A 15578-nucleotide genomic window follows, 5' to 3' on the forward strand; every position below is an offset into this window, starting at 1 on the left:
GGCTTCTCTCCGAGTTTGGATCTTTCTCGGGATGTTTTTCCTAAACCAGTTCCGCAGCGGGCTTGGCGCCCGCTGTGGTGTGTGTGAGCTGCTTCCCTGGGGGCCGAGGGTGCGGACACATCTGTCTGTCCGGGGCAGGAGGGCTTTAGCCACAGTGGACGTGCAGCTGTGATGCACTTGGACAGGTTGCTACTGTCACCTGTGGGGGGCGGGCCCCAGGGGACAGAGTTCTTGCCAGGGACGGAGCACTGGCTTTTGTTTTGTTGGAGAACTTCCTGGGAGGGTGGGCGATGGGCCGGCCCCAAATACCTGTGGGGCAGTGACGCTTTTGCCTCACAGATGGAGGAGAGGGACAGTTACCGACTGTCTACCAGGTGCCAGGCACGGTTCTGAGTGTTTGATGTGACCCCGTTCAGTCCTCGTCCCGCCCTGTGACGTAGTCCCGGCTGACACCCTCGCATCCAGTGGCGCAGCTGAGACCCAGAGGAGCGGCCATCTGGGCAGCTGCGGCCGCGTCAGGAACATGCGCCCCTGCTGCTGCCCCTGGGACGGTGCGCCCAGAGGGGGCGAGACCGAATGATCGGGCAGCCCCCGCGTCTGGGCAGGCGCAGCTTCTGCTTGGGCACCGTGGGAAAGCCGCAAGTGGAGTTACACCCCTCCCCACGCAGAACTGCCCCCCTGGACGAAAACCCACGCGTAGAAGAAATGACTAGAAATAAACACATGGAGATGTGGAAGGGATTGTCATTGGGGAAGTCTTGAGATTATAAGAGTTTTGGCCTTGGTCTGCTTTTCTGTGTGTTCAAAATTTCCGTAATAAAAATTCTTTGTCTTCTGAGAAGTTGCAGGCCGAGTCCATAGAGCCTTCAAGCGCTCGGTCGGTGTCTGCAGTGTGTGCGTGGGGCGCCCAGCCCGGAGCCCCCCTTGCCCCGGCGCGCCAGGGCCCCCCCGCTCCCCGGCTTTGCTGCTCTGAGCCTTCCAGCTGCACGCTCTGTGTTTAGGGCCGCGACCCATTTGAATGACATTTTCGAATTACTCTGTGAGGTCTGGGGTGAGGTTCGTGTCTTTGCCTGTGGATGTCCACTGGTCTCAGCACCACGGAATTTCCCCACGGAGTGGCTCCTGCGCCTGGTGGGGTTACTGGGCACCTCATGGCGGCCCGTCCCGTGGGACCCCGGCGTCCGCGTCTCCCCTTCGGCAGCACCGCTCAAAGTGGGACTCGCCTGAAAGTGATGGGTTCCTCCCGCTTTATTCTTTACTTTCAAGACTGTTGGGGTGGTTCTACTTTGTCCTTGGTACGGATTTTCGAGTGTGCTTGTCGGGGTCTCCAGAAGCGCTGTCGTGTGGGTTTGCTGGCAGCAGTGTTACACCCGTGGGCCGGTGTGCAGAAAGGGGCGGGTTTGTTCTGCTGGGTCTTCCCGCCCCGAGTGCGGTGTGTGTCTCCGTGTTTGGAGGTCGTCTTCGGTGTCTTTACTGAGCGATGCGTTGTTTCCAGCATAGAGATCCCGAGTGTTTAGTTTTACCTAGAGTGATTGTAAATGGCGTTGCCTTTTTCAAAAAGATTTCATTTATTTATCTGAGAGCAAGAGCAGGGGAGGGGCAGAGGGAGAGGGCGAAGCAGACTCCCCGCTGAGCAGGGAGCCCGGTGGCCGTGGGCTTGGGGCTGCACCCGTAGATGCTGGACTGACTGAGCCCCAGGCGCCCAGCGTTGCATTTTTAATTTCGGTTCTTACATGTTCATTACTGAGGTGTAGAAATGTGATCGACTTTTGTGTGTTAATCTCCTATTCTGTGACTTTGCCAAAGTTGTTAATTGGTTCTAGGAGTTGTTTTTGCTTTTGTTTTTGGTCATTACCTTGGAATTTTCTTCTTGGAGGGTCCTGCCCTGTGCAGCCAGGTGCGGGCTGGGAGCGATGGCGGTGCTGAAGTCTGGGCTCTCCCTGCGCTCCTGGGCGGGGAGGGCACCTACCCCGGTAGATGGGGAGGCAGGAGTCCACACGCGCCCTCCATCTTTCCTGACTCCACGTGGGGAAAGAAAGCACCTTTCTGCGCAGCCTCATTTTTTAAAGCTGGAGATTTATTCGGGACATCTCTCTCCCTGGCCCCGTTCTGTCTCCTTGGCAGATTTTACTATGTTTTGGGATAAAGGAGTTTTTACTCCATAAGCAATACAGTGGTGAGAGAGGAGTCATGGAAGGGTGGTGTGTGGGGCCAGACCTGGCTCTGAGCCGTGTGCCTGGGATCCTTCCTCTCCTGTGAAGCAGCTGTTGTGACGTTTGCCTTTGCTCGGGCCTGAGGACAGATGGCCACCGCGGAGAGCCCAAGGCATAGCGCAGCCCTGGCACTCGGGGGTGGGGGGCTGCACCCTCTCCCTCCAGCTTGGACGACTTCTTTGAGCTTTGCGTTGGAAGGAAACGTGTATTTGAGATGTTTTGATTTCCATTGCGCATCGGGACCAACGCTGCTTTGGAGATGCGCCTTGGATCTTGCGCTGCAGAGTCGCCGTCCGCACTCAGTCCTCCCGTAGGAGGCCTCGTGACACCGATTTATTCCAAAGCGCTGACTGACATGGTCTGCTAGGAGAGAACAGAGGTTTTCCTTAGTATTTAGTAGTTATTCTTACATACTTAGGCTAATGTTCAAGTGATTCATGTCACATGGTGCTTGGATGTGTCCCCTTTGCAGGCCGCGCGGGGCGAGTATCCAAAGGGTACTGTTACCGGCTGATCCCCAAGGATTTCTGGGACAGCTCCATCCCCGACCACGTCGTTCCGGAGATGCTGGTAATACTCTGCTCATTTTCAAAGTTTATTTTTTGTAGACAGAGCCTTACTGAGTCGTCTAAGTAATATCATCTTAGGTGTTCTATAATTTTGATTCCAGAAAAGTCATCGGACCAAACCAGTCTCTGATCATAGTGCTGGCTGGCCATGCACTTAGCCCCGGGCACTATGCTAGAACTTGACACGAAGGTTCCGTTTCTCATGGGAGGAGTGGTTCCTCGCGCCTCTGGGCTCCACAGCCCCATACAGCTCACGGACATGGGACTGGCTGCTTGCTTCCTTTTCTCTGCCTCTCCTCTCCTCTCTCCGTCCTTCTCTGCTTCATCTTTCTCTTCCTTCTCTCTTCCCACTCCTTCCCCCATTTCTCTTCTCCCCTGCGCCTGTCTCTCTCCCCATCTTCTGTCTCCCCATCTACTCTGTCCCCCATCTTCTCCCTCCTCCATCTGTCTCTCCCACTTTTCTCCCTCCCCCATCTGTCTCTCTCCCCACTCTTCTCCCTCCCCATCTGTGTCTCCTCCCTCTTCCTACTAAGTCTCTGCCGGCTCCTCTCCATGTCTTGCCCGCTCGTCTCCCTCCCCCACGTTTGTCTCCTCCTCTTGTCTCTCTCCTGCTCTTTCTTCTTCTCTCATCCCCTGTCTCTCTCTCCGTCTTCTGGTTTTCTTTATGTTTCTCTCCTCCTCTCTTCTGCTTCTGTGTCTGAAGTCATGTGGGTAGGTTAATTATTTTGTTATTTTATTATTTCTGAATTTTGCCCTTTTCAGCGTTGTCCGTTAGGAAGCACAATATTGAAAGTGAAATTGTTGGACATGGGCGAACCAAGAGCTTTGCTGGCAACCGCCCTTTCTCCGCCGAGTCTGAGTGACATCGAACGAACCATCCTTCTGCTAAAGGAGGTATGTCTGTCTGACGTACGTCAGTGTTGGGAAAAGCTAAGATTTTGTTGGGTAAATTTTAGAAGTTTTGAGATGTGGAGATCGTTGAAGTATTTTGGTTGTCGTGAATAGTCGGCCTTTGCCGGGAAGAGCACGTGTTGTGATGCCGCATGGTGGTTGCAGACTCCACACCTGCTGTCGCTCTGGGTGTGTCAGCTGTTCTGCCAAGGTTCACGGCTCGCAGCCTTCCGAGGCTTCCCCCCTCCCGGCCGGCTGTGCGCTGGGTTCCCGCGAGTGCTGGGTTGGGGGAGAGACGCGTGCGCAGCTGCTGAACGGCGTTCCGGCTTCCACCTCCCTGCGCGGGAGTCATTGCCGCCAAACGCTGTCTGCGCCTTTCTTCTGCGGAGGCCGCGCGATGAGGGTCTGAGCGGCGTGATTATAGGCTGATGCCTGGGGACTCCTGGGGCAGGCGGCATCAGCCTGTGGGGCCGTCGGGTTCTGCGCCCTCTCCCTGCGGTTCCGTCTCCTTCCCTTGCTGGAAACTGCGTTGCCTCCCCGCGTTGGCCTTGAAGTTGGGCTGCTCTGGCATTTGCCTTTATTTTGATTCCTGTGTGGGTTTCTGTGAAATAGACTTTGTCACGCTAAGGAAGTTGCTCCCCACCGTGGCATCGTGAGCGACCACGGTACGGAGTTAGGCCTTTGGTTTCGTTTGGCGCACGCCATGTGTGTTAGAGTGCGAGTAGGGTCCCCTCGCGGTGTCACCCTTCTAAAAAGTAATGAGACGCATTCTAACCTCCTAAGAGCAAATTAAAAGAACTTTTTGGTAGCATCAAGTTTTCATAAATCAATTTAGATATCTTTTAGAATCTTAATCACCAGAATTTGGTCTTCATTTCCTGTTTAGACTCCCTCCCTTAAGGGAAAAAAGAGCAAGAAGTCGTCGGGGCTTGCTAACAGGCCTAATTTATTTCATCAAGGTTGGGGCGCTGGCCGTGAGTGGGCAGAGAGAAGATGAGAACCCCCATGACGGGGAACTGACCTTCTTGGGCAGAGTTCTAGCCCAGCTTCCCGTTAATCAGCAGCTCGGTAAACTCATAGTCCTCGGACACGTATTTGGATGTCTGGACGAATGTCTTATTATAGGTAAGCGTGAGCCCACGGGAGTTTGCCGGAAGGGGTTGGAGTGCCACTCCAGCGACCTCGCCTCGTCTTTTTCTGTTGCTAGCGGCTGCTCTTTCTTTGAAGAATTTTTTTGCAATGCCATTTAGGCAGCATCTTGATGGATACAGGTACGCAACATTCATATTTTTTAAAGTCAGTTTGTTCGAACGGTATCGCATGACGCTGTTTGTTACCTGTTTGTAGGAACAAGGTGAATTTCTCCGGCAATAGTAAGAGCGACTGCATCGCACTCGTGGAAGCGTTTAAAGTAAGTGACCTCGGCGCGAGCGCGGAAACCCTGCCGCGGGCTGTTGGTCCGCTTCCTGCCCTCTCCCTGTCTCTGCCGAAAACCCCGTGAGGCTTGTTGCTGTCCAACACGAAAGACCATGTTGGAAGACGTAAATGGGGGTGAGAGTCCAATTTTATGAAACTGATTGGAAAAAATAAATGTGTAAGTTTTCTGTGGTCAAAATATGTTGAAATGAGACTTTAAAAATTTTTAATCAGCTAAGAATAAAGTGTTTTTGCAACGGGGTCATTTGTTTTTAGGCTTGGCAGACTTGCAGACAGAGAGGAGAGCTGCGGCACCCGAAGGTTGGTTAGCTGTTTCCTTCACTTGCAGCCGGTTGTAAGTGACCTGGGGAGACTGTCCAAGGCTTCTCTTCTAGGCCTGATCACCGCAGGGGACACAGGAGAGCGCCAAGCCTGTCCTCAGAGGGGCAAGGCTGTAGCAGTGAGCAGGCTGTCCAAGGGCAAAGAGCCTGCTTTGCTGGCAGTGGACCCTCGCAGAGGCGGCTCTTGGGGCCTGTGGCCAAGGCCGGCTGTGGGCCTGGCCTTCCGCCTCTGAGTCCCCGTGGTCCTCCATAGGGTCAGGAGCTGCCCCCTCGGCTGCCAGTGCTTCGTGCCTGTGGGTGTGGACCTCGGGGCATCTGTTCCCCGCTGAGAACTCTGAAGCCTTTGCTTTTGGTGCTCTCAGCTCAGTTTTAGAGAATTCAACACATAGGCCTCCTTTCTTGGGACAGGTTTGGTTCTCCTTCTAAACTGATTAGTTTCAAAGACTGTTGATGGGTTTGTGTGTTTAGATTTGCCAAGTCTAGAGGGACTGTTAGAACAGATACTTATGTTAAGGTTAAAGCTTTCTTTTAAAACGTCAGCCATGGTTTTTCTCTGGTTGGTGTCCATGTTCTTTCTGACTTACAATTCTGATGACGTAGATGTGTTATGGTAGCCGCATTTCACTATAACTTGTTCCTTAACGTTGTGCCTTTATTTAAAGGATGAACTTGACTGGGGGCGGTTAAATTACATTCAGATCAAGAGAATCCGAGAGGTGAGTCGTGAGTTCTGTGGGTGTTTGTGCAGGGCCTGGGCTGGGCAGCATGATGGTGAGCACGCCGCCTCGTGTGGGGTCTGTGTCCGTGGCACGTGTTCATGATGCAGTTTTCGTGGTAAGCAATATGAATATGCATTTTTTGCTTTTTATGCAAATGTATATGTATTTTTTAATTTTTTAAATTAGCATATAATGTATTACTAGCCCAGGGGTACAGGTCTGTGAATCGCCAGGTTTATACACTTCACAGTACCCACCGTAGCACATACCTTCCCCAATGTCCATAACCCCACTCCCCTCTCCCCCTCCCACCCCACAACCCTCTGTTTTGTGAGATTAAGAGTCTCTTATGGTTTGTCTCCCTCCCCATCCCATCTTGTTTCATTTATTCTTCTCCTATCCCCCAAACCCCCCACATTGCATCTCCACTTCCTCATATCAGGGAGATCATATGATAGTTGTCTTTCTCCGACTGACTTATTTCACTAAGCATGATACGCTCTAGTTCCATCCACGTCGTCGCAACTGGCAAGATTTCATTTCTTTTGATGGCTGCATAGTATTCCATTGTGTATATATACCACCTCTTCTTTATCCATTCATCTGTTGATGGACATCTAGGTTCTTTCCCTAGTTTGGTTATTGTAGACATTGCTGCTATAAACATTCGGGTGCACGTGCCCCTTCGGATCACTATGTTTGTATCTTTAGGGTAAATACCCAGTAGTGCAATTGCTGGGTCATAGGGTAGCTCTATTTTCAACATTTTGAGGAACCTCGATGCTGTTTTCCAGAGTGGTTTCACCAGCTTGCATTCCCACCAACCGTGTAGGAGGGCTCCCCTTTCTCCGCATCCTTGCCAGCATCCGTCGTTTCCTGACTGGTTCATTTTAGCCATCGTGAATGTGCATGTTTAAGTATGATACAGAGTGCACGTGTGCTTGTAATTTCGAAAGTGATCAAATCATTTGCTTGTCTGGATACTGTGTACCTGTGCCCTCTCGGATTCTTGATTAGATTTGTGTGTTCGGGGGGTGCCCGAGACCACCCTCGGCTCAGCGATTGGCTAGAAGGACTTCCAGATCGCAGAAAAGCTTTTCTACTCATGGCTATAGTTTATTAGAGCTAAGGGATACAGGTTAAAATGAGCAAGGGTGAAAGGCACAAGGGGAGGGTGCCTGGGTGGCTCAGTCATTAAGTGTCTGCCTTCAGCTCAGGTCATGATCTCAGGGTCCTGGGATCGAGCCCCACATCGGGCTCCCTGCTCGGCTGGAGGCCTGCTTTTCCCTCTTCCTCTCCCCCTGCTTGTGTTCCCTCTCTCGCTGTCTCTCTTTCTGTCAAATAAGTAAAATCTTAAAAAGAGAGAGAAAGGCACACAGGGAGACGTCCAGATGACGCACGTGCGAGGCTTCCATGGTCTCCCCTGTGGGTTTGCAGGCGCGGCCAGCTCTGCCAGCAGCCGTGGGTGACAGCCGGCGTGTGGAATTGCTTGCCAGGGAGGCCCCCTTGGGCCTTGGTGTCCAGGGTTTTACCAGGGGGTGGTTATGTAGGCCTGGGGTGCCCGGGGTGCCATCAGAGCTGACCCCAGTTATGTGGTTGTCCACCCCTGCAGAGCTCTCACTGGCTCAGCATGGCACCGGGCCTCCACCCTAAATCATGCCGCTGCCGCCTGCTGCTGGTCAGCGCCGAGGCCTCAGCCGCCAGGACACCGTTCTGCGGTGCTGTGTTCCATGGCCTGAAAGGCTGTGTCCCGGGAACCAGACCCGGAACCTGGTCGCTGCGGACAGCTGGGCCTGGTGGGTTGGCCCTTGGCTGCGCGCTTCTGTGCGTGCTTGCCTGCTCTGCTCTCAGAGGGCTGACTCTTGCTTCGTCGGTCTTCGATGTAGGGTTTCTTGGGCGAAGGGAAAGGGAGAGGTTTTTAATTGATTTTTGCTTGTTTCTGTTAATTAGTTCTTTGTCTCTTGGCTTAGTATTTTAGTCTTCCTGAGATGAATATTTAAACCATTAATATTTCCCAGTTTTTCTAGTTAAAAGCATTTAAAGCTATGTATTTCCTTGTGTACAGTTTGGTGACACCCCGTTGATTTTGGTAAGTAGGGATCATTGTTACTACTGTCTCTTTTTTTAGTGTCTGTTTCCTCCTCGACTGAAGAGTTTTTAAGTAGGATTATTTGAGTTTTCAGTTAGAAATATTTTTAGATATCTTGTTCTGTGGTTCATTTCAGATTTTTTTGCATTTTGGTCAGAAAAACTGATTTGCATATTTTTAAACTGATTTTAACTAGAGAAGTCCTGTGACAACAGCCTTAAGAAAGGTTTCAGGGACATGGAAGTACACAGGCTGACACGTGGGTGACAGGCTTGGCCCTTCCTTCATGTTCCTGGCTTTTCCCGCCTCCTCTGAGGTCGTGGCTTTTAAATTTTTCTGTCTTGGGGTGCCTGGGTGGCTCAGTGGGTTAAAGCCTCTGCCTTCAGCTCGGGTCATGGTCCTGGGATCGAGCCCCGCATAGGGCTCTCTGCTCCGCGGGGAGCCTGCTTCCCTCTCTCTCTGCCTGCCTCTCTGCCTACTTGTGATCTGTCTGTCAAATAAATAAAATCTTCCCTTGATCTTAGCCAAAAGGCTGAGAATCGATTAAAAAAATAAAATCTTTATAAAAAAATAAATTTTTCTGTCTTTCTAGTTCTTTTCAGTTGTTTTCCAGTTAATGGTCACACCTGTGGCTTGTAGGGTTTTTACTTTATTTTATTGAGATAATTTTGTGGTAAATTAGTTTATGAACAATTTATAGGTGCTGCGGGTTATGTGCTCTTGTGTATACTGTGAAGTTTGAGGTTTTGTGGGAAATGGTTTTTATTGCAACTGGGGGATTTTGTTCAGAGCAGCTGTTGAACATTTGTTCACTTGGGCTTGGGTTTTCTTTGTTTTTGTTTTTTATTTAAATTCTTGTTAGCTAACGTACACTGTGATGCTGGTTTCAGGAGTAGACATTAGGGATCACTCACCACCGGGTTCTCATCCCACAGTGCGCTCTGTAATGCCCCCTCCCACGTTCCTCCAGCAGCCCTGTTTGCTCTCAGCTTGTTTGTTTTGTTTTAAGATTTTGTTCATCTGTGGGAGAGAGAACGTGTGGGGAGGGGCAGAGGGAGAAGAAGGCTCTGCAGCGGACTGTGTGCTGATTGTGGGGCCTGATGTGGGGCTCCATCTCACGACCGTGACACCATGACCTGAGCCAAAATCAAGAGTCGGACACTGAACTGACCACGCCACTCGGGTGCTCCTGTTCTCGGCTTGTTTGTAATCACAGCAGCAGGACATGTCCGGGTGGGCGTTCTGAGGTGTGTAAAGGACTTTAAAGCAGAGGGTATGTTCTAGTCACTTGCTCTTGCGATGCCCAGAGGCATTGTGGGCTCATGTTTGTAGTGTGTGTGTGTGTGTGTGTGCGCGCGCGCACGCACATGCACGGGCCTGCTCTTACAGATGGGGATCGTGAAGCACGCGTTGCTGCATGTCCTGGTATTTTGTTAGTGTTGTACTGAGCATCCTTCCGTTTCTTTTGTTTTTTTAAAGATTTTACTTACTTGTTTGACAGCGCGAGAGAGCGTGTGTAGGGGAGAGGGAACACAAGCAGGTGGGGAGTGGGAAAGGGAGAAGCAGGCTCTCTGCTGAGCAGGGAGCCTGACGTGGGACTCGATCCCGGGACCCGAGATCATGACCCGAGCTGGAGGCAGACGCTTAACCGACTGAGCCCCCCCCAGGCGCCCAGGTCTCTCCATTTCTTACTCATTCCCCTTTAATAAGATGACTCTTAATAAATGGAGTGTTCAATCCTGTAAGTGTATGTCTTCCCCGTTGTGCACTTGTGTTCCAGTGTGTTCGTTACTCTGCGTGGCATGAGGCCTTTGAGACATCCCATTTCGGTGTGTTTTCTTAGGTGGCCGAGTTGTATGAAGAACTGAAGAGCAGGATCTCCCAGTTCAACATGCACGTTGACCCCCGGCGGCCCGTCATGGACCAGGAGTACACGTACAAGCAGCGGTTCATCCTGCAGGTGCGCTGGGGCCCCGGACGTCTGTTCTCATCCTTTCTCTTCGCCGGCCACCGTGGTGGAGAAAGCGCCCATGCCTTCTTTCTGATGCAAGTCAGGCCTCGAGAGATCTTCGGCCCATGGTGTTCACGCTGCGTTGGGGGAGAGCATAGTTCAAGTCCTGCCCGTCTCAGAGCTGGCCCTCCAGCCCAGTGCCGTCCGCAGGGGCGCGTTCTGGAGCCCACCAGCTGCTCATGCACTTTAGGGCACGTCCTTGCGTTTTGGCTCTTAAGAAACTAAAAATGTTCTTACTGTAACTCAGCATATGTAGCTCTTCTCTTACGCCGGAAGTACTCACTTTGGACGGCGGGATCAGGCCAGCTTGTTGGATGGGACCTTGTAGGGATTGTGTAGAGGGAAGCACGTCCCACGGAGGGGCTTCTGCTTCCGCATTCCGAGCAGGACCCCGTCACCCCTTCTGTCCACAGTAGCAGGCAGCGCTGGGTCGCAGGCGGGTGTCTGTGAACGAAGCGGTGCCGGAGGACAGTGTTTTCTGGATGTCACGTTGCTTTGCGGATGGGGACAGTCCTCCCTGAGTGTGTGTGCCGGAGGGTGTGTTTTGACGGAGGAGGGACGGTTCGCAGGGTGCTGTTGGAAGTGCGCACTGGGTGTGCTGCTCGGGGTCTGGGGAGGCTCCGGCCCGCAGAGGTGAGTGTGTCACACAGCGGGTGGGAGAACGTGCGCCGTCATTCGTGCCCTCACAGCTCACCGCTGGCTCCTAAACTTCCTCGGAGACGGGCTCCGGTTCCTCGAGGAGGGACATGTCCGCAGTGCTTCTGTTGGCGCCGGTGAGGTAACCAGAATTGTGACTTTCTGCTTGATTTGCGGAAGCTCTAGCGTATTCATATAAACTGCTCCTCAGCCTTCAGGTGTTCGGGACATCGTTCTGGGAAGAGGTCAGCGTGTCGCCGAGACAGGCCGACAGCACGCTGCTGCTTCATCAAAGTCTCATCCTCCCCCAGGTGGTGTTGGCCGGCGCTTTCTACCCCAATTACTTCGCGTTCGGACAGCCTGACGAGGCGATGGCCGTGAGGGAGCTGGCCGGCAAAGACCCGAAGACCACCGTCGTGGTAGGGGCTCCCCTTCTGTGTGGCTGCCACGAGCGCCTGTCCCTTCCGGGGCTCCCACTTTTACAGGGACCTGGTGGATTTTTTTCCCCCTACAGTGAATATTGTGACTTATCTGACCTTGTCACAGACCTCTACTTGCTCCTCTGTCTGACTTCCTGTTTTGCAGACCTGCCCTTGAAAGAAAGCCTTGAGGAATTATATATTTATGACCAATGCTGATTGATCACGTGCTGTTTTGAAGGATTTCGGACACTTCTCCCTAAGTTTAAGAACTTTGAGCTAACAGTTTCTTTTCACACACAGTACAGCGTTAGCGGTTGGCAGCTTTGTGCTGGGATTTAAGCTGTCCTCCCCAGGCTTGAACGTATTCTAGTAGAATCGGCTAGAGAACGGGTATTTTTAAATTCATATGTGAGGGCCCCGTGCTCCAGAATCTGAACGAGAAGGAATGGCCTGGAAAGGAGTATTCAGAGAACACGTGTTTTCGGTGACTCTGATCCGCCACAGGTGTGGACTGTTCATTTAAACCTGAGCGCACGGTGACCTCAGGACGCACACCCAGAAGGAAGCGTGTGGGGCCTGCGCTTCCGTCGGCCTTCTCGGCTCCCTCGGTGTCCCTGACGGCGGCAGAGGGAGCCCTCGGCACACTGGCTGGCACGTGCCAGCTTTCCCTGTCGCTGTGGAAGTGCCCACGGTTACCGAGGAGATGGGGTGCGCGGGTCGGGGGTCGCGGATGACCGGCACGCTGTGCAGATCTTCGAGGAGCCTCGAAGCTGCTGGCGCTCAGGCTGGAGACCGGCCGCGGAGATGTGCCTCACATCCAGGGGAGGGGGTTTCGTTTACAAGGTGGTCGCTGGCCTTGTATTGCTGCTGGGGAGCCTGCCCTGTGACCTTCAGGGCCGACAGGCTCCTTTGCTTGGCTTCCTCAAAGCCCTCGTGGTGCTCTCCGCTGCCCTGTGCCGCTGGAGAAGGATCCTGAGGATTCTCCTGAGACCCGGAGCCGTGCTTGTCTCCCTCATCCACGAGGCAGCCTGCTCGCTAGGCACTCTGGGGGCCAGACTTGTCTTCCGTGTGAGCAGAAGCCAGACTGGGGCTGCTGTTGAGCCAGCACTTGCCCGAGATGCCCTTTGTGATGCACTTCCCTGAGCCCCGCACTGACCCCGCGAGCTGGGGCGAGGTGGGGGTTTACCATCAGCTCATTTCTGCCGGTGGTTGAGTCCCAGGGCGACTCCGTCCTTTGTCTCAGGAGACTTGCCGGGACAGCTCAGGGCCTCTCTCGTGGGGCCGGGGTGGGTGGTGGGTCCTGAGACAAGCAGGACTAGTGGCAGGGGGCTGGGACCTCGGGTTTTCTGCCAGAGCCTGGAAACGAGTCACTGGGACAGAAGGGGGAGAGCGAGACCTGGGGGCTGGGAGAGGTCTGCGCAGCTCAGTGCGCTTCATTTCCGGCTGTGGTGGTGGGCGTGCCCGGTCCCTAACCTGTGCTGCGCTCCCCCCCAGACCCCCATTCCTTACGTAGAAAGAGTCTTTTATTTTTTTTTATTTTTATTTTTTTTAAAGATTTTATTTATTCATTTGACAGAGAGAGATCACAAGTAGGCAGAGAGGCAGGCAGAGAGAGAGGAGGAAGCAGGCTCCCTGCGGAGCAGAGAGCCCGATGCGGGGCTCGATCCCAGGACCCTGAGATCATGACCTGAGCTGAAGGCAGCGGCTTAATCCACTGAGCCACCCAGGCGCCCCAGAAAGAGTCTTTTAAAGAGATGCATTTAGTCAGCTTGCTTACTTGAAAGTCAAATAAAACACAGCTCTTAGTTTTTCTGTGTTGGATTTTGGATTATTTTAACAGAGGAAGAATTATCTTTTATTTAACATATATTTATCATTAAATTTAGTTATTATGTAAAAGTCATTGGTCATTTAATATACCTAAGCATAGAGTCTGCATCTTACGGTTACAGAGAGTGAATTTCGTTTTTGTGAGCTAATGTGCAGCCGCCTTAGCTCACGGACACTGTAACCGTTGGGTTCGCTGTTGTGTTCTGTGTTCGCTGCGAGGCCTGCTCTGATGAACGCTGCCCCGTGTGTTACAGCTGAAGCACATCCCACCCTACGGGTTCCTCTACTACAAACAGCTGCAGTCGCTCTTCCGGCAGTGTGGTCAAGTCAGATCCATTGTCTTTGACGGCGCCAAGTAAGTCTCGTGTTCCGTAGCGGCTGCCGTATGTGTCCGGTGTTTGCAGGAACGAGATCTTAACACTGAGTGCTTGCGGAGACGGGTCCCTATCCGGGCCACTCCACATGGCCTCGGAACACAGCTTGGGTTTATCTTGTCCGCACTGATTTTTCAACCAAGTGAGCTCCTAGAGGAGCTAAGCTGGGAGCTTGGTGGTCTGATCCCAGGAAGGCTCGGTGGTGCCGTGTGGTGCTGGGGCGGGCGCTTGGAGCGTGAGCCTGTCCTTAGGTTTCCATGGGGGTGTCCCTAGTGATATGTCACTTTGTCGGTCACAGAGACGCCCCAGAGTAGGGTTTATCTGCTCGCGTTTCTGGAAGACAGCTCCTGTGAAAACCCGGTCGCACCGCACGTGTTTTAGTTGCAGATAGGGGAGACGAGACGGCAGGTTTTGAAGTGTCACTTTGAATTTTTATTTCCAAGAGGGACTGCTGATGTGCGGAAAGGACTGTTGACGGGTTCAAATTGAATTTTAGTTTTCAGTTAATAACTTTTTTCTGATGTTTTATAAACTGTTTCATTTATAAAACTTTGTAAATCTAGGGAGTAAGAAGCACGTGCACTCTTGTCTTGACTGATGTCCAGTAACTCACGCTGAACACATTCAGTCCCTTTTCCATTTGGGTTAATTTCCTCAGACATTTTAAGTTCTGTTGCTATGATTTAGTATTTGATGTTCTTGGTAAGCATGCATGTCTTTCCCCGGCCCTGTGCGTGCTTGCGCGGCAAAGTCATAGCCTGAGGAAATCTTCCTAAGTTCTTGTAACAACTGTTACCGATTGAACTAATTAAGCTTTTATAATGTCTCTACTTTTATCAAATATCCTAATACAGATTACATGGAAATTCTTGATCACATTTACAAAATCACTTCATTGACACTGGGCTCACGGGAAGTTCTTTTTCCCGAATGCGCAAGTCGGTCTGCCTGGGCTGCCGAGGTTCCCGTTGCGGCAGGTGCTCTCTGGTGGCTCGAGCGGCCGGCAGTCTGGTCTCTTGCGGATCTTCATCTTGGGGTGGGTTCTGTGTTTGTTTCACAGGCTTCCTGTCTAAGGCTTTGTTGGAGGGATTCCGATTCTATTTTGCATGGTTCCTTGTATTTCTGGCTCTTTAGTCACCGTGGTGACGTCCTGGCAGCTCCCTGGAGAAGGAGCGGTTCTCGCACACCGAGCGTTCAGAGGCAGTGATGTCGGTCACTGTTGGATGGAGTCAAGGCTGTGTTCCTTCTGGGACCATGCAGGGCCCACGGGAGCAGGGAGCCTGTGTCACATGTGAAGGGCATCCGAGCACAGGTAGCAAGTATAGGGGTGCACCGTTTCCTCCCATACGAAGTTTCAACCCAGTTGTGGGGTTCTGTAGATGAAACAGGGGGGCCTGTCATGAAATGTCGTGGGAGAGGCCCGGGAGGTCAGAGGACCTTCTTTCTGGGCCTCAGGAGCAGTAGCATTTGCTGGGACTTCCTAAGGAGGTGTGTGAGGTGGACAGCAGAGGGACTGGCGGGGCAGGAGGGGGTGCTGACCCTGTAGGAGCCCAGCGTGAGGCCAGTTGGGACTTTGGAGAGTGTGGGGTGTGTGCAGGGCACAGCCAGAGGCCTTTTTGCCAGCGGCTGGCTTTGTGTTAGGTCTGTGTGGTGGGGGACCAGGTGGTGTGCGCTGCGTGGTCCTTCGTGGCTGCCTGATCAGTGTGGGCATGAGCAGATGGCTGAGTGGAGACCCTCGAGTGTTCCGGGCTGTGCTGTTTTGCGGCACTTGGTCAGGGACGATGAGTTGTCCAGATGATGTGGTCAGTAGAGCAGAGGCAGCGTTGGAAACAAAGGAGGTGACAGGTGAGACGAAGCTCTCTTGGTTTGGCTGTTGACGGCCTGTGCGGGACAAAGAAGAGAGGAGGGCCCAGGGGGGCAGGTCTTCGAGATCGCATTGTCCCGAGAGGGGCTGGGAGGAGTCCACTCCGGGCAGGAGGTATGGGGGGTCCCAGCGGGACTTCGGGGTCCTGCTGCAAGCTGAACGTTATGGAAGCGTTGAGTGCGATAGAAACTGCTTCTGAGGGG

The 15578-nt window shown here is 52.7% G+C and overlaps 1 protein-coding gene across 1 annotated transcript in view; it reads left to right on the top strand.

Annotated features, from left to right (window-relative positions):
- Positions 1-15578, top strand: part of TDRD9 (tudor domain containing 9) — an 85248-nt gene that overhangs the window by 38222 nt on the left and 31448 nt on the right. The window contains exons 14-23 of the mRNA XM_046007907.1: positions 2686-2783; positions 3545-3676; positions 4633-4798; positions 4881-4944; positions 5021-5084; positions 5366-5410; positions 6093-6146; positions 10082-10198; positions 11197-11304; positions 13392-13492. Coding sequence (XP_045863863.1) covers positions 2686-2783; positions 3545-3676; positions 4633-4798; positions 4881-4944; positions 5021-5084; positions 5366-5410; positions 6093-6146; positions 10082-10198; positions 11197-11304; positions 13392-13492 — 949 coding nt within the window. The remainder of the gene's footprint in view (positions 1-2685; positions 2784-3544; positions 3677-4632; positions 4799-4880; positions 4945-5020; positions 5085-5365; positions 5411-6092; positions 6147-10081; positions 10199-11196; positions 11305-13391; positions 13493-15578) is intronic.

This window comes from Meles meles, chromosome 6, assembly GCF_922984935.1.
Source record: "Meles meles chromosome 6, mMelMel3.1 paternal haplotype, whole genome shotgun sequence".
NCBI classification, from domain to species: Eukaryota; Metazoa; Chordata; class Mammalia; order Carnivora; family Mustelidae; genus Meles; species Meles meles.